At 38.9% G+C, this 25235-nt stretch overlaps 1 protein-coding gene and 1 long non-coding RNA gene across 3 annotated transcripts in view; both read left to right on the top strand.

Annotated features, from left to right (window-relative positions):
- The window catches only part of LOC149560552 (DEAD-box ATP-dependent RNA helicase 50-like), a 131678-nt gene that overhangs the window by 21541 nt on the left and 84902 nt on the right, over window positions 1-25235 (top strand). For both annotated transcript variants that reach the window (XM_089824737.1, XM_089824738.1), the window contains exons 3-5: window positions 6433-6627; window positions 14614-14801; window positions 15560-15773. In XM_089824737.1, the coding sequence (XP_089680863.1) occupies window positions 6433-6627; window positions 14614-14801; window positions 15560-15773 (597 nt within the window). The remainder of the gene's footprint in view (window positions 1-6432; window positions 6628-14613; window positions 14802-15559; window positions 15774-25235) is intronic.
- On the top strand, window positions 13936-14478 carry LOC149560553 (uncharacterized). The gene is made up of 2 exons (XR_016363704.1): window positions 13936-14099; window positions 14215-14478. It is a non-coding gene; the product is annotated as an uncharacterized LOC149560553 (long non-coding RNA).

The following is a 25235-nucleotide window of genomic DNA, read 5'->3' as shown; positions in this document are numbered from 1 at the left end:
TAAATTGTTGTGTCTTGGTATTTATTATTTTGTTTTTTCTGTTATCTTCAATTCTGGTATAAAACATTAGCAATTTTAAAATTGGTTGTATAGAAGTTGTGTGATCTTTTTTGTGAGATAATCCTTGCCTTGACTTGACCAACTATTCCTTTCTTGATAGTGATCCATATTAGCTAATCAAACTAAAAACATCCTTATCCCTTCACTCCTGGACCATACAATGTTCTTGATATTGTTTTTTCATTTCAGTAATGGGATGGGATTAGTAAAAGTCAATGGAATATAAGTAAACTTGGGTGCAACATGTGGACACAAGTGTAGCACGGAAACATGTATGTACAAATATGATATGAAGTTGAATTTAATGATCATGCAAATTTATTTAAGAAGCTCAATAGAGCAAAACTGATACAGCCACAAGAGGATATAGGGCACTGTGAAAAGCATAGCCTGGGGAAAATATAGGAACGTAATGAAACCATACAACAACAATGGAAAACTATACTGAGACTCCAAGAGGCCAAGATGCACACTGTTCAAAACAAGGATATGAATGGCAAAAGGCATGGAAATAAAAATTAGGGCAATCAGGGTAAAACAAGCATAAAATTTAGGGTTTTGATTCACTAGAAACTAAAGGGTGATCTTGCAAGAGCAGCAACACTATTCTTAGTCTTATCTCAGGGAGACTTATCTTGCTATTCAGTCACAGTCAAGTAGATGAGAGAGGGTTGTTTACCATATAGGGTAAAAGAATACTTAACGCATGTAGTATAGCAAGATATAACACAGAACAGATAATTTATTCATAAATGCAATATGTGCTCAATGCTTACAATCCGATTACAATGATAATGATCCAAAGTCCATTCCGGACGGTGTACATATACCTTGCCGAAGGGGTGACTCAACCGTCACGTGCCCTTTTGGATACTATTCTACCCGTTGGCTACAATATAGATTTTACCGACAACATCAACCCCCCCCCCCCAAAGAAAAGTCATCTCTGGATGACAATACAACAAAACTAAAAAGTAAACAACTAATTACATCGATGTATAGATAACTAAATAGGATGCGTCCTTGGCATAGTGGCCGTCCGTGACCCTAGTTCGTTCAGTTTTGCCCGCAGCTTGTAGTCTTGCTCCTTGTTGACTTTCGATTCTGCTTCCGCCTCCATCTAAAGCTCTAAAATTGACTGCATCATCTTGCAATCTCTCCGAGCTCTTTCTCCTTCTCATCTGCTACTCTCTCCTTCTTTGTTTCTATCTGTTCCTTCTCTATTGTCAATTTATGTAGCTGACTCTGTCTGTCTAACAAGGCTGCCCTCTCGGATTCCTAGGCTGCCCTCTCCGTGGCTAGCTTGGCAGCTGACTCCTTCTGAGCTCTCTCAGCTGCTACCAGGTCTTCTTGGCTCCTCCGAAGGGTGTAATACGCATCTATAACAAGATAGATCTTTTTCCGTCACATCACATTCACATTCCTCCCATGCCTGTATCAAACTGGTCTCTAAAAACACGTTGCATCTGTAGCCTTTGCTAACACAATACTATCTCCCTAGCCAAGATGACCTTGATAGCCACCCGTGCCGCCTTCTCTACTTCCAACGCCTGGGTACACTAAGCCAAGTGTCGCTCTACTGCCTTTAACTGGATGATTAGCTCCTCTCGAGCTCTCTATGCATCCACCAATACAGCCTCAAGTCTAATCAACACCTACTCCGAGTGCCTCAAAGCGTAGCATCCTTCTTGAAAGGCTTGCTCCAGTACTCTCTCCACCTCTGGCATACAAACACTCCATGCTTGCAGTAGTAGCTCCAGGTCTCATCAACTGGTCACACTTCACATGATTGATAACTGCACTAACTGGGGGGTCTAGGGGGCATCTCCCCCAGTGGGGTCGAGGGGTAGCGCCCCTGTAGGGTCTTGGGGTAGAGCCCCAAGTGCATTCCCTATCGCGATATAAGGCGGGGTCGAGGGACAACGCTCTCGCCGCCAAGGCCAAATTAGCACGCTCAAACCCACCTAAAAGTCCATGGAACACACCATTTTTGTGATTTTCTTCCAATCCTATACTCTTCTTGCCAACTGCTTACGTTTTACTACCTGTTTATGTCTTTTCCTTCCCTTTGGTATCATATGTTATTCATTGTGAAGTGTTTTGATTTGTCGTCTTTTTTTTTTAAATTTTATTTACGGTTCCTGCTTCTTGAAGAGTACAGCTTCCACTTCTTCCTTTAAAAATGCCATATAGTGAATAATCACTTGTAATGCTCTGTGATAGTTGTACGACAATTGTCTTTTATACTAGCTTGCCATATGGTTGGTCTTTACCTGTTGCCGTACAATTACTTTCTTTCTTTGCATGTTCGTACAACCCTTTACTAGCATTCAACATGCCTTACGGTCCTTCAAAATGCCGTCATTCAAAATGCCGTCATTCAAAATGTCATATGGTGCTTCAAAATGCCATACGTCTCTCTATTGTTACACTTTGCCGTTTTAGTGCCTTGCTCCTCTCTTCCGTATGGGCCGTACAACATACAGTGCTTCACCTTCTTCCGTACAGCCATATGGTTATTGCTTTGTCTATATGGTTCTTCTTCCCTCGAGCCGTACGATCAAGCCTAAATAAAACTTGACTCCGTAAGCCATATAGTGAATTATTCCTTCCTACTGGCCGTACGGTTCCAATTCTTTGGCTTCTTCTTTGCCTTCTTGCTCGTTGTACATGATGGATTTTTCTTCAGATACTCTTTGTACAATGATTGTTTTAGTAATTTATGTCTTGCTAGGCCGTACGACTCTGCTTTGCTGTGATCGTATCCCCTTTTATTCTCCTCCACATGTGGCCGTACAAGGTTTGCTTTCAAGTTCCCTCCTTGTTTATGTCTCTGTACGAATTGTACGTTGCTTTTTTGTATCGTCAATCTGCTGTGCGGTGTCTAGATTTCACCCTTCTCTGATTGCCTTATGATACCTCTCTCCTGTACGACCGTACGGTCTCTGTTTGTATGCACAAACTCCCTTTGTTTTTTCACAAGCTGTACATTAGGCTTTCCATTCCCCCAATAGCCGTACGGTTCTATTTTTTGTTTTTTTCCCTTTATGCTACTGTAAAGGCCGTATGACACTTATTTTGTTTTTACTTTATTATTCCTATTCTTTTTACTCCTCATTTTATTACTTCCGGGTCCGTACTTAGAAATTATGCTCAACTTTATATATTATCTACATTTACTTATGTTACATCTATACATTATTATTTATTATTTTTATACTGTCCCTCAGTTGTTCATCCACGGAGGTGTGTTATTTCTTTCATGATAGACTTTTAGCTTCGACCCATTCATTACATTGGCTACTTCCTTCCTGTCGAGCATCTATAATTTTACTGCTCTGTTATTGCCCACTTCATTGATTTTATATGACCCGACCCACTTTATTTTAAATTTGCTTGGTCTGATCTTATTGCGCCCATTATACTTCAACACTAGTTGTCCCGATTGAAATCTGCTCAACTTCAAGTGCTTGTCGTGCCATACCTTATGCTTGTTCTGCATAACCTTCGTGGCCCACTTTGCTTGCAATCGTTGGTCATCAAGTTTATTTAAATTATACTATCCCTCCCTCAAACTTTCCATATCTCCAAGCTTATTTTCGATCGCAATCCTCGAACTTGGTACCATGAATTTCGTTAGCTGCCACTCCTTGCCATCAATGATTGTATTCTTGATTTTAGAACTTGCAGTCCGTACTGCGGAAGTTTTTGTTAAGCCCTTCCTCTTTGTTTCCCGTGCAGACTGTATGATGTGTTTTCCTTGCTGTTGGTACCTTTCTACTAAATCTGTGGTGCGGCATAACATTTTCTTTCTGCGCGGTCCATTCACTGTGTACCGTACGGTGGAATCCTTCCTTTTGCTGGGTTCGTACGGTATGTTCTTCCCTTCAGCTTCAGCCATACCCTCCTTTCCTTCTTCTGCTTCTCTATATTCCTTCGGACATTCATTTTCCTCTCCTTTCTCACCTTTGTCAACCCTTAACATATTAACCTTTGTTGACCCTTAACATATTACAGCTCTGAAAGAGCTCGTAATCCTCGATCTGCCAATGGAATAGGCCATTCATCGAGTAGGTCGTCATCATTCCACCCTCCTAATCTCAATACTCCTTCATTTGGTTCCATGCTCTTTTTTCCTTCATCGTCACCTTCACCTTTAGAATCTGACGACGCCGCCTCCTCACCTACCATCTGTTTGTGCAGGTCAATTACGAATCTTCGGCCTCCGTGTTGCATGGATAGGGTATTTCATTTCCAATCATGTTTCACTTTTGCTTGCACCAACCAACCCCGTCCAAGGATAGTGTCATACCCTCTTCTTTTCAGTGGAATGATTACAAAATCTAATAAAAATGGTTGTGTTCCAATAGTCATCGACTGTGCCATCAAGGTTCCTAACGGTTTGATTTCGTGCTGATCTGTCGTGAGTAACTAGAATGTAGGTGGCCACAGTGTAGGTTGTCCTAAATTTTTCCATATATCTTTTGGTAACACATTCACGCCTACCCTCTGTCCACAATTGTGTCTGTCAGTATAGTTCCTAGAATGCCCATCTTGATTACTGCCGGATGCCTTCCCATCGTGAGTGCTAGGAGCATTGAGTTTGCTGTCGTCATTCCACTACCGTCCCTTCTTGTTTCCTCCATGGCTTTTGGAAGCGGTGTCATATTCAGAATGGCCATCCATAACTGGGGCATTGTGAGGAAGTCATTTAATTTAATAGGGACTTCCATTTGCATCACCTGCCTTATCATGTTTTGTTCAACTAAGTTCCTTTTCGAGGTATCGACAGTGTCTTTTACTTACAACTTCCCTAGTTTCATCCGTCTTTCCAGCTCTGTTCATGCTTGCTGTAACCTCTCATTTTCTTCTTCTGCATCAGGGTATTTCACCTTCTTAGCTTGCTCATGTGTAATGGCTAGTACCTTCTCATCACATGCTTCGATGCTTAACAAATTTACCCCCCGCTTTGGGCATTTTGAATCTTCGTGGTCTCCCGGACCACACCATCTGCATAATAGCTGCAACATCTCCTTCATGGTACAATGGTATTTCGTTATTGTCCCTTAGCAGTCGAAACCTGCTATGAACTCCTTAACTTCTACCCATGTAGTTAGCTTCTAAGGATCTGCGTCTGCAAACCAATCAATTGCCACACCCTACAGGGTTGCTGGAAATTGCCAGACCCAATCATCCTCGTCTGTTACACCATTTGCCGTCTATATTGTTTCACACGTCTTGCAGTGTCTGATTGGATCTGCCGTCCCATCACCATTAAACTTCGGCAACTTTTCCTTTGGTCTTGCCATTACTACTTTCTTCTGATTCTGAGGTACCTGCTATGTACTCGCACTGTTCTGCACACCCATGTTGTTCTGTACAGCCGTGCTACTTTGGACAACTGTCCTACTTCCAACACCACGTTACTTGGTGAGAAAGGATCTTCCTCAAGTGAAGTTGTTCGATTCTCTGCCTGTATCCGTTCGTCGGGTGTATCGGGAACAAAGAGTTCACGCTCGTGCTCCCTCGACAATTTGAGTCGTGCAAGTTGCTTCCCTTTCGTTCGGATACTCTTATCCTTGGCGTATACAAGTTAAGGAACTCCTCCCTTGTCTCTTCCACCAAATTTAATCACTGTCGAGTCTCTTCTAGCAATTCCTTGGCACTCCTCGGTCTGCTAGGTGAATGCACTCCCTCAGTCTGTGCCCCTTCACCCCCTCGATGTCTGATGACAATCTATTGAAGCTTTTGTCTGCGCTCCGCCTGTTGTGCTAAAATTAAAACTTCTTGTGCTATACGTATTTCATCCTTATTGTTTATCTTGTTCCTATCCTTGTTAAGCAAATTTGACATTAATTTTTATAATATTCCTTCATCCCAAGTTCGACTGGCAATGACGCCAAATGTTTATCGTACAGGGTAAAAGAATACTTAACACATGTAGTATAGCAAGATATAACACAAAATAGATATTTTATTCATATATACAATATGTGCTCAATGCTTAAAATCTGATTACAATGATGATGATCCAAAATCCATTCCGGACGGTGTACATATACCTCCCCGAAGGGGTGACTCAACTGTCATGTGCCCTTTCAGATACTATTCTACCTGTTGGCTACAATATAGATTTTTTAGCAACAACAAGAGTCAAGAATTCCAAGAGATTTTTTTTTATCTTATACAGTCTTTGTCATTTACTTGTTAATAAGTCTCAAGCTGAGTTGTGTGTTTCAAAATTGCAACTGATTTGCTAATATCAATATTTATTATTTTAGGTTTACATTTTTAGAATATCAGTGTTGTATCCTTTAAGTCATGCAAGCATTTGTTTTATGAGAACACTTATCTTCTTCTTGGCTTTCTTAGGCATTGGCATACAAACATGTCCTTTTTGGAAAGAGTTGCATAATCGCTGAACAAAGTGGCTCAGGAAAGACTCTAGCATATCTTGCACCACTGATACAGCGTCTAAGAGAGGAAGAACTTCAAGGGAAAAGCAAATCTTTTTCCAAGAGACCACGCACACTGATCTTGGTACCAACTTCCGAGTTGGCTACTCAGGTTAGTTAGTTTGCAATTTCTCATTCGCATTGTTTCTGTTGGCTTCAAATAGTTTTGTTCCTTGTTTCTGTTTATGCTCACATTCATTTTGTTAGTTTTAATATGAATCAGTAATTTTAATGCTAAAATGTCATGAGAATATTTGGCATGTGTATTGTATTTGTTTATTGCACATAGGGATATTATTAATCCACATTATTTTTCCTTTCATTGATAATTCTTTTCATGATTTTGCCTAAATTACTATTGTAATGTGTGTTTAGTTCTTTTATCTGTCTTTGGCTTTTCGTGATGTAATTTTTTTTGATTTACAAACATGGTTTATCCTGAGTTTTTTTTTTAAACATCTTTTAATTTCTTATTTGGTTTTTTTTAAACACCTAAACAATATCTTAAAAACAAAATTTCATCTACATTTTCATCTTGTAATGTGCATTTGGGGCAAGCTATTATTGTTGCTATCTCATAAAATGCTAAAGTGGCTGTAAGTTGATGAATTTTAAAGTATTGTCATAAAATAATAGCTCACATATGTCAAGCACTTGGAAGACAATAAGTTTATAGTTATTTTCTTGTTCCCTACCTGCCATATCCATGCATTATTTTTATTCACCTTTTATATTTGAACTTAATGGCACATCTGAACCTCCTTTTAGACAGCTTTGAAATGCAGGTAGCTGACAGACTGTGCACTGCTTAGTATCTTTCTTTGCTGAAGGTCATTTTGCAGTGAATTTGATATAATATATATCAGATGAACTAGGTTAGGTTGTAGCCTAGAAATAATTATTATGAGGATCTATATTTGTAAGTCAGTGTTTAGGACACTGCACGGTGTCATATAGCCCAGCTGTCAAAATATTCCTTTATGATGGGCGGAGTTAGTCCATGAGATATTAACAGTATATCTGTAGCCAAATTGACTATATCTGTAGCCAAATTGGTTATAAAAAGGTTTAAAGGTCTAATTTATGGTTCTAAGTAAATTTCTAGTTAGTATAGAGAACACAAAGTGCACTTAAACAACTGGGTGATATTGGGGATACCTTTCTTGCTCTGGGAAGAAGAAGAAAGTATTTCTGATCTCCTCAATCAAATTATAAATCAGCTTTTCTGTACTAACTCAAATGTCAAATTCATTTCAATTTTACCCCCACAAAACAGAATTCTTTTGTGGAGTTTTTGTCACAGTGCACTGATGGATTTAAAGAATAGCAGTTTGGTCAATAATGCACCACACAAATACCACTGCACATTTCTTACAAATCCAAGGATTGCTAAAATAGCTTCCTTCAGCGTGTAGGTATACATAGGATAATTGTGGCTCCATAGACAATGGCTTGGCCAAAATGCCTGGGAAACTTGTAATTGTTGTCGGTAAAATGTATAATGTAGCCGACGGGTAGAATAGTATCCGAATGGGCGTGTGACTCTTGAGTCACCCCTTCGGAAAGGTATATGTATACGTCCGAGATGGACTTTGGAATCATCATAGATCATTGTAGTCATTGTAATCGGATTGTAATCTGCAAGTGCATACATGAATAAAGTACCTATTCTGAATTGAATCGTGTTATACTTGTGTTGAACTTCTTACCCTATGCAGTAAACATTTGGTGCCGTTGCTAGACGAACTTGGAATGAAGGAATGATATGAATATTGATGCCGAATTTGCCAAACAAAGATCGGAATAAGGTGAAAGATAAGAATGAACTAACTACAACAAAAGAAATTTTAATTTTAACATAGCAAGCAGAACACAGACAAAGACTTCAACAAATTGCCGAGGGGCACTGAAGGGGTGAAGAGGCACAGACGGAGGGAGTGCACTCACCCAGTAGGCTGAGGAGTGCCAAGGAATTGCTGGACGCTTGAATTTGGTGCAACGCTTGAATTTGGTGGAGGAAACAAGGGAAGAATTCCTTAACCTGTATACGCCGAGGGGAGAGTGTTCGAACAGAAGGGAAGAAACTCGCACGGCTCGGAGTGCCGAGGGAGCACGAGCGTGGAGGGATCTCTTCGTTCCTGATACACGGGACGAACGGATACAGGCGGAGAATAGAACATCACTTGAAGACTTGTCACCAGACAACGCGGTTGTTGGGAACAAAACTGTTGTCCAGAACAGCGCCGGAGCACAGAATAGCGCGGGAGTCTAGAACAGCGTAGGAGTCCAGAACAGCGCAGGAGCACAGAACAGTGTGGGAGTCCAAAATAGTGCGGGAGCTCAGAACAGTGCGGGTACACAAGTACCTTAGAATCAAAGACAAGTAACAATGGTTGACCCTAAAGAAAAGTTACCCAAGTTTCACGGTGATGGTTCAGCAGACCCTATCAGACATTGTAAAACGTGTGAAACCATATGGACGACAAATGGTGTGACGGATGAGGATGATTGGGTAAGACAATTTCCAGCGACCCTATGAGGTGTGGCAATAGACTGGTTTTCTGACACTAGTCCTCAGAAACTTAATACATGGGAGAATGTTAAAAAAGAATTTATAGCAGAATTCAGATTACTCCGAGATGATAATGAAATAGTGGCAGAAATTTACAACACCAAACAAGGAAAGAATGAGACAGTTCGAACCTATGCCAGGCGACTGAAAGAATTGATCGGAAAGATGGAGAGTCAACCAGCGGATGGGTTGAAAAAACGGTGGTTCGTGGAGGGGCTATAGCTAGCTCTTAAAAAGAAAATGAAGATTATACCACCGTCATCGTACGCCGATGCATACACTTGTGCCATGGATTTAGAAAGCGAACAGAAAACGAGTAAGAAGAAGAAACATAAGTTCTCTGATTCAGATGATTCATCCTCGGAGAGTAGTAGTAGTGATGAGGAATCAAACAAGAAGGTGAAAGCGCTACAGAAAGACATGCTGCGGATGATGAAAGAATTCAAAAATTTGAAAAAGAATCCAGATACAGTAAAAGGAGAATTGTGGTGTACAGGTTGCAAGGAGGACGGACATACGAAGGGTTCATGCCCGAAGAAGCAATTTTGTGACATCTGCCAGGTGGCGGGGCATTCCCTGAAAGAGTGCCTTCTAACTTGAAAACAAAAGGACACTAGTAGGTGTTACTAACACAGGAAGCCTCGAATAATAGCAACAATGCGGGCAATGATGCAACTTCAGGTGGATATCGAAATAATAATAGACGCGGAATGGGTGGAAACAATAACAATAACAATGGAGGCCGAAGTAGAATGCAATATGATGCGAGTGGATGGCCGATGATACAGTGCCGGGCATGTAATCTTTGGGGTCACTTCGCGAGGGACTGTACTACAAAGGAGGCGCCACAAATACTGTGCAGATGGTGTGGTCCAGGGGACCATGAAGATTCAAAGTGTCCAAAGCAAAGCGTAAATTTATTAAGTATTGAAACAAGTAATGAGAACGTGTTGGCGATCACGCGGGAATAGGAGAGGAAGGCAAAATATCCGAATGTGAAAGAAGAGAAGGAGAGGTTACAAAAAGCCCGAACAGAGATAGAGAAGCAAATGAGAGCGGAGAAGTCACAAGTAAAAGACACTGCGGAAACTTCGAAAAGAAACTTGGCGGAACAAGACATGGTGAAACAGATAATGCAAATTGAAGTACCAATTAAATTAAATGATCTTCTCACCATGCCACAGTCACGTACATCTATTATAAATATGACACCGTCCCCAAGAGTAATGGAGGAAGCAAAGGATAGTACGGAAACAACCACAGCAGCAGCAACAGATCCGATGTTACTAGCACTTACGACAGGTAGACATCCAACAGTGGTGGAGATGGGCATTCTGGGTACGGTGCTAACAGATACAATAGTAGACGGAGGACTGGGAGTGAATGTGATGCCAGAAGATATTTGAAAAAAACTTGGACAACCAACACTATGGCCACCCACCTTTCAGTTACTTACAGTAGATCAACATGGGATAAAACCCTTGGGAACTCTAATGGCACAGTTTGAACAATTGGGACACAACCATTTTTACTGGATTTTGTAGTTATTCCATTAAAGAGAAGAGGGTATGATGCCATCCTAGGATGGGGGTGGTTGGTGCAGGCTAAGGTAAAGCATGATTGGAAAAGGAACACCTTGTTAATGGAGAAGGGAGGTAGGAGATTTATAATCGATTTGCATACACAGATGGTAGGAGAAGAAGCTGGGTCATCGGACTTAGAAGGCGGTGGCGAGAGTGATGACGAAGGGAAAAAGAGGATGGAACCAGATGATGAAGGGGTGCTGAGAATAGGAGGGTCAACTGATGACGACCTAGATTCAGTAAACGGATTGCTACCTTGGCAAATGGAAGATTATGAGGTCTTTTTGAGTTGCAATATTTTGAGTGTCGAGGAAGGAAAAGAAGGCCATAAGTTTCCGAAGGAGTATAGTGAACTGAAGGAAGGAGAAGCACAGGTGGATGAAACACCAGCCCATATGTTCAGTAAAGATAAACCGATGAAGTATGAAGAGCTGATGGTGAAAACAATGAATTTGGGTGATGAGGAAAATTTGAAGAACATTCTTGTAGGAGATGATTGGAACCCAGTATTGAAGGTAGCAGCTTGGACGTATAAAGACTTAAAAAGGAGTACCACCAGAGCTATGTGTCCACCGGATACCATTAATTGAAGGTGCGGTACCTGTACAGAAGCGGCCGTACCGAAGGAATAAGAACTATGTAGCATGGGCCGTGGAAGTTGCACAAAATAGGTGGAAGGTATGGCATCAGAAGTGTTTAAAATTAAACAGATTTCAACCTGGTCATTTAGTACTAAAGTATAATGGACAAAATGAAATAAGGCCTGAAAAATTTAAAGTTAAATGGGTTGGACCGTACAAGATACGAGAAGTTGGGTATAACGGAGCAATTAAATTGTGGACATTGGACGGAAAAGAAATGCCAGATGTCGTAAATGGATCAAAGTGGAAAATATATAGAGAAAGAAAGGCTCCTCTGCGAACAAATAATTGATGAATGAAGAAAAGTTGTTTGTAAATAGTTTATATATGTATAAAATTAAAAGTCGAATATAGTTGGTAAACTGTAGTTATAGAAGTATGAAGTGATAAAAGAAGCATAAAGTAAATGTACTGAGAGGTGATTTTTTTTATTAAACTAATGGGGCCCGGGACTATACAGAGAAAATGGAAGAAAAGCAAAAATAATAAAGTGAATCATAAGAATAACCCTGGAGAAAAAGGCCCTACGGCCTTGAAAGAAAAATGGAGCAGTTTTGTTCACCGTACGGCCCCCAAGGACTTATGTTGAAAATAAAAATAATAATAAGAAAAGCCATAGTAATAAGTAAAGAAAATGATTCAAAGTATACCTTCAAATAAGATGGATGACCGTACGGCCTCAGGGGGGACCATTAAGGACCGTACGGCCTGGGGAACATCATGAGTAGTTATAAATCAAAGACTGTACGGCTTAGAAATAAGACATTGTACGACTGTTGAATATTCTCAAAAGCTAGGACTCCGTACGGCCTTGAAAGAATTGGGAAGGATTTTTTTTGACCACCGTACAGTAGATGTGGAAGGGAATAAGCCGTACGGCCTGCTATGCATGAAGAAAAAGACCGTATGGTGAGGATAAAAGCAAAAAGGAGACCGCACGGCCCCAAGCAAACCGAAACATAGTTATAGAAAATTGATAGCCGTACGACCTCATCATATGAAGGGAAACATAGAATACCATACGACCCCTGGGCAATGAGGAAACTTCGTACGGATACCGTACGGTGGGAGAGCAATTGACCGAGATAGTTCCAAATAATACATAGTATAAATAGGCATTCAAAGCACCATATGGCGTTGAGAGCAGAAAAGAAGAAAGCAATAATAGGAATTTTATGAAAGCCGTACCATTACTAGGGAGAAGCTGGTTCAGACGTACAAAGGGTATCAGGAAAGCAAGTCTGCAGGAAAGAGGAAGGAAGTGGAAGAGCAAAAAAAAAAAAAAAAAAGACGACAGATTGAAACAGTTTGGAATGAGTAATGCATAATGCCAAAGGGAAGGGTAGACATAAGTAGTTACCAGAAAGAGTGTGGAATCGGAAAAAAATGACAGAAATGGTGTGTTCCATGCAGTTTTGTGTGGGTTTCAGAGTGCTAATTTGGTCTTGGCGGCGAGGGGCGCTGCCGCTCGACTCCGTTGGGGGCATTGCCCCCTAGACCCCCAGTTGTTGTGGATATTAGTCATGGGAAGTGTGACCAGTTGATGAGACCTAGAGCTGCTGCTGTAGGCATGAGTGTTTGTGTGTCAGAGGAGGCACTTGGAGTAGGTGTTGGGCATGAGGCTGTCTTGGTGGATGCGTAGAGAGCTCGAGAGGAGCTGATCATCCAGTTGAAGGCAGTATGGCGACACTTGGCTCAGTGTAACCAGGAGTTGGAAACAGAGAAAGCAACACAGGTGGCTATCAAGGTCAGCTAAGGAGATAGTATTGTGTTAGCAGAGGCTACAGATACAACGTGGGCTGGAGACCAGTTTGGTGTAGGCATAGGATGAATGTGAAAGTGATGCGACAGAAACAGATCTATCTTGTTGTAGTTAGTCAATTAATGTATTTTGTTGTTAATTTGTCTCAGATATTTTGTAATTGTCGTCCGGAGACGACCTTTCTTTTGGGGGGGGATGATGTTGTCGGTAAAATGTATAATGTAGCCGACGGGTAGAATAGTATCCGAACGGGCGCGTGATGCTTGAGTCACCCCTTCGGAAAGGTATATGCATACATCCGAGATGGACTTTGGAATCATCATAGATCATTGTAGTCATTGTAATCGGATTGTAATCTGCAAGTGCATACATGAATAAAGTACCTATTCTGAATTGAATCGTGTTATACTTGTGTTGAACTTCTTACCCTATGCAGTAAACAGTAATCACAACTGCTATATGTTAATCTCTTGTTTATGGCACTACATGCATAAACCTTTGAAGATCCGCTTTTCGTAATTTTGGGTTTCTTGGGAAGACCCTATGCAAAGAGCTACCACCTAGGAAGCCTTAAGCACCAGGTGTAGACCATACAGAGATAGATCCCCGCATTGTTTCCTCATCATTTGTAGTGCTGCAGCTGGTTATCAATTTCTTAACAAAATTGTTCATGATTTATTGAGATTCTTAAAAGTATGCGATTCATTGCATATGATTAATTTACCATCCTGTCAAACACCTTTTTTAAGTTAGGGGTTTATGCTTAACTATATGGCTGTCTTCCAGTATATATGTATGTGTGTATATGTTATTATGTATAATGCCTTGTTAATTTTTTAATGTGACCAGCGATGCTGTCATGACATAGCCTCTGGCTCTATGCGAAACATTTTTAACCCAGAGCAATGAACTAGTGAGGCCACAAACAGAAGACTTTATCCCCACATCATGGCCCAGGAAGGCACAAGGCCTGCGAGCACAGTGGCCCGGAAGGGTTTGAACCTTGATGGCTGCTTCACCGGAAAGGTGTTTAAAGTTTAAACCATGACACTGCACATCCCAAGACCCCAAAATAATTGATATATTTTTTTTGGATATTTGTAATATTCAATGATTGACAGGCTTTGAAAATTTGTTCCAGGAGAACAAGTTGACTTATTACATCTTGCAGAAGCTATTTAGCAGTGTTTCTTCAAGTTTCCAGGATAGGGATATGCAGGGACACGGTTCTGAGGATGGCAAACAATTCCATAAATTCAGGGATGACCAGGAGATGGCAATTTAAATGACAGAAAAACTAAATGCGTTCAATATTTCCAAAAATTAAATTAAATTTCTTGGATTTCCAATAACAATCCTCATTTTTGCTTACATCACCAATGCCCTCAGAGTAACTATATAAACTTTACTCCTAATTTTTGAAGAACACTCGGTTTATAAACAGAATAGCAGTGAATAGCTCCCAGCATGGAATAAGTGTATGCGAATGGTTACTTTCTTTGCTTATTTCTAATGATAGCTAATCTGGAAATTATTGTAGGTCCTTAATGCTTGCAAAGCTATATCCAGAGCAGGAATGCCTCTCAAATGCATGGCTGCAACAGGAGGATTTAATTACAAAACTCAGCAAAATACTCTGGAGCAGGGTACTGACATACTTATAGCAACTCCTAGTCGTTTTGGTTTTTTTATGCAAAAAGGAGTATTGCAGCCAAGTAACCTTTTGAGGTAACAGTCCATGACTAAATGCATTATTTGCTTACCTTTTTTACTAGAATTTCAAATTCATTCAGCATTCATTTTTGTATTGAATTTATCTCGATTCATTGGCATTGGGGACTTTCAGTAATACTTGTTATTGCTCCATTAGTGGAGCAATTTGCACCATGCTTTACATTGTTATGTATTGCATTATGATTTTTCTATAAGATTATTTGCTAATCTGTATTATTATTTTTCACTTTTTTGGATATTTGATTAGCCCTTACATGTAAACCTTGTTTCATGTATACTTATCAATGTATGAATAAAGGCAGTTTTTATAATTTACAAAATGAAAAATTTTCTCACTAATTCTAAGAATGAGATTTCTGGTGGGATTTGAGGGCTGTCAATAACTTGGATTTTCTGCATTTGATGGAGAGATGCCCTGTCAATACTGATATTTTTTGTAATAACCTACAAAGAATAAAAGATTTCTAGTCCCACTATTTCAACATTATCTGTGTTATATATGGCATGCATATCCAAACTTTGCAACTAACCTTTCTTCTAGGCAGATGTCATTCTCCAGTAAGCACTCAAAAAGTCTGATTTATTTTTGCATTGATAAACATGGTAATGGTGGGTGCCTCCGTTTGAAAAGTCTGTGTACATAATATGATGTGTCTGAATATAATATTTTATGTACTGCAAGTTGCAATCTTTATTAGAATGGAGTAGGTATACTAATTTTTGGGAGTATTCAATCTGTTGCAATCTTTCAGTATGGTGTTGGATGAAGTGGACATCTTATTTGATGATGAGGATTTTGTATTAGCATTGGAAAAGCTTACAAGTTCTGCACCCTTGGCCGCACAGTATCTTTTTGTTACTGCAACATTGCCACTGGATGTTCACAACAAGCTGGTTGAAAGATTCCCTGATTGTAAGGCTATCTTAGGGCCGGGCTTGCACCGGACATGTTCTGGCCTGGAAGAGGTTTGTACAAACCCTTGCGTTTTCTGTTGTTGAACATTGTGCTCTTTTTTATGACTTCCTGAAAAATGTGCCTCACACCTATTACAATCAGTAAGTGTTTTCAAGAAAAAGATTTCAGGAAATGTAGTCTATTGAAACGCGAAATATGACCTTTTAGATTTTATCCAATGTAGCTGTGACTTTTGATTAGACTTGCTTAGCACTATTATTTTATTACTTAAGAATCTCAGGAAGATTAATTGTGAATGATTTTGATCCATGCTATTTTGATGGTCCCATCTTCATGTGAAGAACATATTTGTCTGTTGTGATCTGCAAGATCTTTTACATTACTATTAACTCATGATTAAAGATAAAAAATGCTTATAGTCCTTACTTGGCTTTGAATGTAGATAATAGAATGCTTATATGTTTATATGAATTACTAATTTATAGCAGGTAATGAATGATTTTGGTTAGATTTGTTAAATCTGTAACTTCGATATTTTACTGATCTGATTGCACGAGATCATTCAGATCTGTTCTTGCATGAAAGGCCTATTAATACTTGCTCCTTGTATAAAGGCATGATCGGCATCTCCCTTGGGTAAAGATGTTTAAGTATGAAACTAAACTAAACATTAGTTAGTTTGATAACAAACATAATTATCTTCCTTTGACACCGATTATGAGAAGTCAAGCAAGGCTGACCTAGATAGGGTCATGTCCTGTGGAGGGACATGCCCTTTGGTTACCTTATTTATGTAGGGTGTGGTTGAAGGTTAAGGACACACAATTAATAGAAGTCTGCTCCTTAATCAATACTGCCCTAAGACAACTTGCAGAAGTTAAAAGCATTTCCAGAATTATATATCTCCATTCATTCAAGACTGTATATTGAAGATTATCTATAGCAAGCATAGAAAAGGTACAATCTAAGTCTGATTTATAACAGAATTTTGCAGTAACTTTAGATGGTATCAGAGCTCTGGTAGTCGAACCTAGGCTCTACAAATTAAATAATCAAACTTGATATATATCTAGCATCATTCTCCTATCTTCAATGGCATACACAATCAGACCCAAGGACAGGTTTGACAGGAAAGAACACTTTGATGCATGGAAATTCAGAATCATGATGATTCTTGAAGAAAATGATGTAAAACAATTTGTTGATTCAGCATCTAGACAATCTGCTGTTGAATCTCATAAAACTATATAGAGTAAAGGAAATAGGAAAGCCATATAGATCATATTAGATGGAGTGAAAAATGAAATAGTACCCATGCTAGCGAAACGTCAAACAACATTTCATATGATGAATGCATTATTAAATGCATATGAGGTTAACAATGCAACTAGAGTTCTTGCACTAAAAAGGCAACTAAATCATATACAAATAAAGAAGGGAGAATCAATGAATTCTTACTTCCTAAGAGTTGCTAGTCTAAGAGATGAACTTGCAAGTATAGGAACCATCATTAATGACACAACACTAACACTAACACTGATGGCTATAGATGGATTACCAGATTCATGGGAAACATTCGCACATGGAGTAAGTGCTGGAGACAATCTTCCTGACTTCAATAGACTTAAGGGAGATTGTCTTGAGGAAGAATCTAAAAAACTTAAGAAAGGGGGAAAGTTGAAAACTGAAGATGAAAAACTTCGTGTTCTTAACACAAATTCTTGTAAAGGTAAGACGAAGCACTTTAAGAAGAAAAAGGGTAATCAAAGGAATGACAAACCTAAGAAAGATCTATCCAAAATAAAATGCTTCAGATGCAAAAAGTTTGGACACTACAGATCTAATTGCCTTGAGAATTCTAAACAACAGGTGAATTGTACAAACATTACAAGGGAAGAAGATAACTATGATCCTGAAAATCGTGTATTGTATTCGGCACTGTCAAATGAAGTCTCAAGTAAGGCATGGGTGATTAATAGTGGATCATCTTGACATATTACAGGATATAGAGAAGCACTAGACTCTATATTGGAAAAAATTAATGGCGAAGTCACCATTGGTGATAATTCAACACATTCCGTCAAAGGAATTGGAAATTGCACCTTGAAACTAAAGGAGGGGAATACATCTCAGATTTGTTTAAAGAGTTTTGTAAAGAAACATGAATTAAGAGGGAGTAATTTTCATACCTGGTTAGAAAAATATTTAACTTAGTAGGGATGTAATTTTTGAAGAAGATTTAGCATTCAAAAGAGCTCTAAGTTTTGAAGAACCCTCTCCCTTACCTAGTTATGAAGGAAATACTGAATCTGAGTCTTAGAGGGAGAACATTGAACAAATTGAAGATGAAATTCAAAACCTCAATCTTGAAGAAACCAAAAATTCTAAGAAAAGACCACTTTGGGCCATTAAGACAGTAGAGGAAACACAAGACTTCATTTCACCATCTGGAACATTTAGAGAAAGCAAAAGACCCAAATGATTTTCTAGTTATGCAATAGACTTGAATGATTTATCTAAATCAGAACCATCCAGTGTTTTAGATGCTATTAAACATACAACTTGGAAGGATGTCATGATAGAAGACTACCAATCCATTATGAAGAATGATGTTTGGGAAAATGTTCCAAGACTTGAAGGAAAGTCTGCTATTTTTTCCAAGTGGATATTTAAAATCAAGCATGCTGCTGACAATAGCATTGAAAAATATAGAGCCAGATTCGTAACCAGGAGATTGTCTCAAAAGAAGGGATTGATTATGAAGAAACCTTTGCTCTTGTTGCCAGATACACCTCCGTGAGAACAGTCCTAGCTATTGCAGCATCGAAGGGATGAAAAGTACATTAGATGGATGTAAAAACAACATTTTTGAATGAAAAGATTACATAAGAGGTATATTTGGAGCAATCTGAAGGATTTGAATCTCATAACCCTAAATTTTTTTTTTGTAGGCTCAAGAAAGCTCTCTATGGGCTTATACAGGCTCCAAGGGCATGGTATGAAAGAATTGATAAATATCTCATTGGCTTAGGATTCTCCAAGAATGAAGTTGATCCAAATCTATATTATAAAAGGGATAAAGATGATATGGTAATTTTGATACTGTATGTTGATGATTTAATAATAACAGGTGATGATCATCTCATAGATAAATGCAAGAAAGATCTAATCAAAGAATTTGAGATGAAAGATTTAGGACTCCTTCATTACTTCCTAGGACTAGAAGTATGGTAGAATTCTGACAGCATCATACTCAATCAAGGAAAGTATACATTAGACATCTTGAAGAGATTTGGAATGTGGAACTGCAAGCCTATGTCTTCTCCCATGGAGACTAATTTACATAAACTTAAGGAAGCAGCGACATAATCACCTTCCATAGATTCTACTCTTTACAGACAGATGATTGGGTCCCTGATGTACTTGGTAAACACAAGACCTAACATTTGCTATGTTGTTAATGCATTAAGTTAGTTTATGTGTGAGCCAAAGGAGATTCACCTAGTTGCAGTCAAACACATCATGAGATACTTACAAGGCACTCTTAACCTTGGGCTCAGGTATGAGAAAGTTGAATTAGACCTACATAGATACACAAACTTAGATTGGGTTGGAAGTGTTATTGACAAGAAAAACACTTCAGGATGTCTTTTTAGTTTAGGCTCAACAATGATATCATGGATATGAAGAAAGCAGTCTTTAGTAGCACAAAGTTCCATAGAAGCCGAATACATTGCAGCAGCGATGGCCTCTCCGGAAACAGTTTGGCTTAGAAAGTTACTTGTGGGATTATTTGGTCAAGCCATGTATCCTATGGCTATTCATTGTGATAATCCGAGTTCAATCAAGATTTTTGTGAATCTAGCTTTTCATGATAGGTCTAAACATATCGAAATTCCTTATCATTATGTAAGAGATATGGTAGACAGGAATACTGTAAAATTAGAATACATTTGCACTGCAGATTAGACAACAAATATTCTCACCAAACCTCTCTCTCGAGTGAAGATAGATCACTTCAGGAAAAGACTTGGTATGGTTGAATTGTAATTCATTTGTATTTTTTAAATTATTAATAAAATAATTTTATTGTCAAGCTATTGATTGTTATTGGCTCCACTGTTTGTATTCATTATTTTAGAGGTGACGATCTTTGAGATAATGAACACTTGTATGAAAGATTATGAGAGATGACGATCTCTTAGCTAATGTGCTAGACAATAGAGATCTACTGTTAGATCTAGATGAGTTCAAGATCACATTGTGATGTAGACATTGTTATGCCTATGAGTCACAATTTGGATAAAGGAAGAATTTTTATTATTCTCCGGAGTTTATCCTGTGTTCTGGCAGATCTTAATTGAGGGTCATGTTGTGATATAGGAATGCTAGTACCTATGAATCACAACTTGGATAAATGAAGAATTTAATTATTCTCAGAATGATTATCCTGTACATTGTATTCTTTTCAATACTATTATCACTAGTATTAGTGATATGTTATATCACAGGTATAGTAATATGACATAGTATCATGTGTTCGATGATACCACATGCTAAGAAGATTTAGATAGATATAGAGTATCATTCTATGCTTATTCATCATAACTGATGATGCTAGATATGTTATCTCTCAGTATTATTATCAAGTTAAGAGGGAGTCTTAAATCTGTAACTTCGATATTATATTGATCTGATTGTACAAGATCATTTAGATTTGTTCTTGCATGAAAGGCCTATTAATACTTGCTCCTTGTATAAAGTCATGATCGATGTCTCCCTTGGGTAAAGATGTTTAAGTATGAAACTAAACTAAACATTAGTTAGTTTGATAACATACATAATTATCTTCCTTTGTTGCCGATTATGAGAAGTCAAGCAAAGGCCGAGCTAGATAGGGTTATGTCCCTTGGAGGGACATGCCCTTTGGTTACCTTATTTATGTAGGGTGTGGTTGAAGGTTAAGGACACACAATTAATAGAAGTCTACTCCTTAATCAATACTACCCTAAGATGACTTGTAGAAGTTAAAAGCATTTCCAAAATTATATTTCTCCATTCATTCAAGATTGTATATTGAAGATTATCTACAATAAGCATAGAAAAGGTACAATCTAAGTCTGATTCATAATAAAATTTTGCAGTAACTTTACAAGATTGGTATGGAATTGGCTAATTCCATGCGTTTGTTTCTCTAACAATGAAGGATTGAATCTCATAGAATATTGATTTGTTTCCCTTTCTATTAATCTCTCAAAAATCTTATTTTAAATTTTTTTTCTCATCCTCAGTTCTTTGCACATGCGAATTCCCCTTGCCTAAAACCTCAAATCCCTTGCCTGCAACCTCACGGAGATGCCAGGAACATTGCGTACTTTTTTTATGTTCCAAGGAAAATTTTATGCTCCATATGAATTTGGGTTTCCTAGGTTTCCCCTGCTACACTTGCTATCTGGAATTTTTTCGGAGATGAAGTTAATTATGGTTATATTAATGTTTAGGAGTGAAACTTGTCAATGAGACAAGAGAGTGAGGTGTAGAACACATGCGGGTCAACAAGCAATCAACACTGACAAAAATATATGTGTTTTCTTTGTTTTAGGGTTTGTGTTGACTTTGTCTAGCATCTCTTCGTCTGTGTGCTGAAATTTTGGATCTTGTCACACAAATTGTTTCATTCTATGTTGAAGCAAAAATGTAGAAACATAAGACAATTTGATGTTAATTTTGTGCAACCGTAGTTATTAGGTGTAATGCCATATTGAACAAGCTCACTAGCATCATTCCTATTGTGGTAAAGTGGGAGCTTTGGAATAGCGTATGGTCATTGATCAAATGTTTGCTCTAAATGCCCTCTTAGAGGTGGATGCAAAACATAGCATAGGCATCACTTGTGAGCTGTTTGACGGAGTGCCGCAAGCAGACGTCGTCACATAGAATGTGTTGATTGCAGATTTTCCTGCCTTCAAGAAAGACGTCTCTCATTCTTTGGAATGGACAAGGAGAATGGAGAAGATAGGTTTTGTGTGGAAGAGAAGGGTAGGTTCAAGGCTAAACTCTTAATCTTTACTAGTTCTACAAGAGTCTTCGAAACAAGCTGTGAGCATTTGTGAAGGCCTAATGAAATTGGATTTTTTAAGTAGCTTTCAAACATGCTCTCAAATAGTTGATTCAACTCCAAACAGAAATTTGTAAAGACAGGGAATGAAACATTGGAGGAACCGAAGAGGAAAATAAACATAGTAGGAAGAGGGTGTTATGCAGTAGACGATAAGAGGCTAGACACATGGACAAGTGGAAGTTGAAGCGCTCGACCAAAGGATAATCACATAGAAATTGATGAGTTACTTTAATCTACACATCAAGACAAAAAGAGAACGTAAGAATTAATAAAAATGGAAAAAAAAAAGAAAATGAATGAATGAAAATGAATGGCAGCAAATTGCAGAGAGGAATTTGAACAGAAATCTATTCAAGTGCAAATTGAACTATTAAGAATAGGAGAAGGGCATCAAAGAGAGGAGGAAGGGTTGAGGCGATCCAAGAAGTTGTGGGGCTGCATAGAAGCATACAGAGAGACGAGATTACAAAAGAGCAAGGAAGTGAGTTTCCATGTGTGACTTTGAGTATGTGAGGCTAATGGTAATGCCATGATTTTGAGCTGACAATTTTAGGCTTTCTAGTGGCCTATGGTGAGTTTTGGTTCCATTTTGAGGGGCTTACTATATATAGTAAGTCAGCAGTTTGTTCTAATGAGCTCAATTGAGTTAGAGGAGTTGAGTGATGCTCTCAGTTTTTATTTCTCGCTTCTAGTTTGGGCTCCAAGAATCTTGGAGGAAGCATCTATTTTTAGTAAGTTGCCTTGTCAGGTTCATTCATTGCATTTCTCATCAGGATCACTATTGTATTGTCATATTTCTATTCTGATGCTTCTTTAGTCATTTTCATAAGACGGGTGAATTATTATAATTCAACTAAATATGCTGAGGTTGCTATTTTTGTTGATATTGTATGTTGGTCACCTCAGTGTCATAGCTCGTTGGAATTGAGTTGAAAAGTTTTAAATCTTGCGCACAAGAAACAATGGCCTTGGGTGTAAAAATATCATGATATGGTCATAAGGGTCATTTTTGGGAGCCAAAAGGAAATTAATAAATTATATTATGTGCTTATGTATAAAAAAAAAGACTTTTGAGTGAAAGGTGTCTAGTTGAAGCTAAGTTGCACAATGGAAATTATAAAAATGGCTCCCATTATGAGACATCATCCAATTGTTTGTTATCTATTTGGCTTTTGTTGTCTTTGTGACATTTTTGAGTTTGTGGATTTCTTTTCCCTTGTTGAAGTAGAAGGGTTTGGATTGCCTGGTAATTCACAACTAAGGTATTGTGAATTAGTTTTGGGAATTGAATTGCAAGTTATTGCTGAGATAGAGTAATTATGTTGGCTTGTCTACTATTTCCTACTATTTCTGAGGAGTTTATGTTGAAGGAAACTGATTGGTTTGGAGGAAATTTGAGATGCTATCAATCAAATCATTCCTGCGATTTGATTTGATAAATCATTGTGCTGTTAGATGGGCTGTTATCTCACCTCAATGCAGCGTTTGTCTTTCTCTTGAGCTGTGATTCATTTTTAGTGGCTGGTATCCATTTTTCTTGCACCTGCGTTCAATCCTAAAGCACCTGTGATCACCACTAGTGACCTGCACTCAATTGTTTACAGCATAGGGTAAATGGATACTTATCGCATTAATAGATTAGAATGTAATACAAAACATATACTTTATTCATATAAGCACATATGCAATTCCAATTACAATGATGATTCATAAGCCATTCAGACAATGTACATATACTTTCCGAAGGGGTGACTCAACCATCACGCAACTTTTGGGATACCAACTCAACCTGTTGTCTACAATATAATTTTAACCGACAACATCATCCCCTAAAAAGTAAAGTCATCTCCGGATGACAAAATAGAGACAACTTATACATCAAATTTCAAAATGTCTCAAACTACTAATTATATCAAGGCTCATAACAAACTAAGAAGAAGAGGGATGCGTCCCTGGTGTGGTAGATCTCTTTTGTGCCCTCAACTCGTTCAATTGCCCATGCAACTCATGCACCTATTGCGTTCAAGCGTCCAGATTCAGTTTAGCCCACATTTGTAGTTCTAGTGCCCTCTTCATCATGTGGGCTATCCTTTGGAGCTCAATTTCCTTTGTATTTGATTCTTTCTTCTCATTCCCCAACTGATATACAACTGCTGCCTTCTTAGTAACGAGTGTTGCGCACTCCTTTTCCCAAGCTGCCTGTTGGGTGACCAAACTCGCTTTTACTGAGGCTAGTTTGGTAGTTGTCTCCTCCTGAGCCCTTATGGCTACTACTTTATCTGCCTCATTCCTGTGCAGGGCATAATATGCCTCTCGATACACCTGTACTATCCCTCGCATGAGATGCTCGACTTTGTTTTCCACCACATGCTCCTAAGTATTCCACTTCTCCCGCATCTCTGGGGTCTCTATGCTCCTCTCACCTCGAAACATACAGAGAAGGTCACTGGACAACCAACCCTCATAAATGCTAAGACCTGCTCCAACTCCCATACTACTGACTCCAAGGCACGTCTTTGTGCCGAGACTACTACTCGTTTGCCTCGAGTCAATACATTTGCTAAGTATGTTTTCATATCCTCCTCTATAGCTGGCGAAGGGTCGGATGGTGTGGTGGGCTCTATGGCCATTGTTGTCTCTATTGCTTCCATCATCCTCTCAGCCGTGCTCCCTCTCGGAGGTGGGGGTGGTGGTGGCTCCACTATGATGGTAGGATAACTCTCTGCTAGTACTGGAGCATCTATCACTTTAGGTACCTCTCATGGGTGAGATAGTGACAAGTGTCGACTACTGGTCTGATGCTGAACCTCTTACCCAAATAGCCACTCAACTCCTACTCAAGTCTTTGACTGCAACATCCTTACTAGTCAATAATGCATCATCTATCATCACCACTGCATCAGATCCCACTACATCTAAGTGAACTCCGGGTATCCTCTAACCCATTGCTTCCTCCTGTGTAGGTACCTCCATCACTCCCTCCTGTGTCCCTGCCTCATCATCGGGTATAATTGTGGTTGTATGTGTCTCAACCCCTATCTTTGGTAGAACTATGGCTATAGCTAGCACAACCTCTCGATCTCCTGAAGGCTCAGCCGTTATTGGAGGTGCTAATGCTGGTTGGACTGATGGCCAGTGTGCTGCCTGCGCTGCTGGTTTGGCTGCTACGGTGACTAAGGTCATAACCACAGGTTGCCTAAACTGCCCAAATCCCACAATGTGAACGCCTACTGGGACTAAGTGAGAGTGAGGTGTAGCTGTGAGGGATCTTGGAAATAATAGTGGCGGTGCTGTGATAACCTCGACGTCTACATCATCCTCCTCATCCTCCTCCTCGACAACGGCGCCAGTTATTTACTGTATAGGGTAAACGGATGCTTATCGCATTAAT

Source organism: Cupressus sempervirens, chromosome 4 (genome assembly GCF_028749045.1).
Source record: "Cupressus sempervirens isolate cs-2001-9-10 chromosome 4, ASM2874904v1, whole genome shotgun sequence".
Lineage (NCBI taxonomy): Eukaryota > Viridiplantae > Streptophyta > Pinopsida > Cupressales > Cupressaceae > Cupressus > Cupressus sempervirens.
Note: the sequence above shows the minus strand (reverse complement) of the source record. Positions and strands in the feature narration are given on the sequence as shown.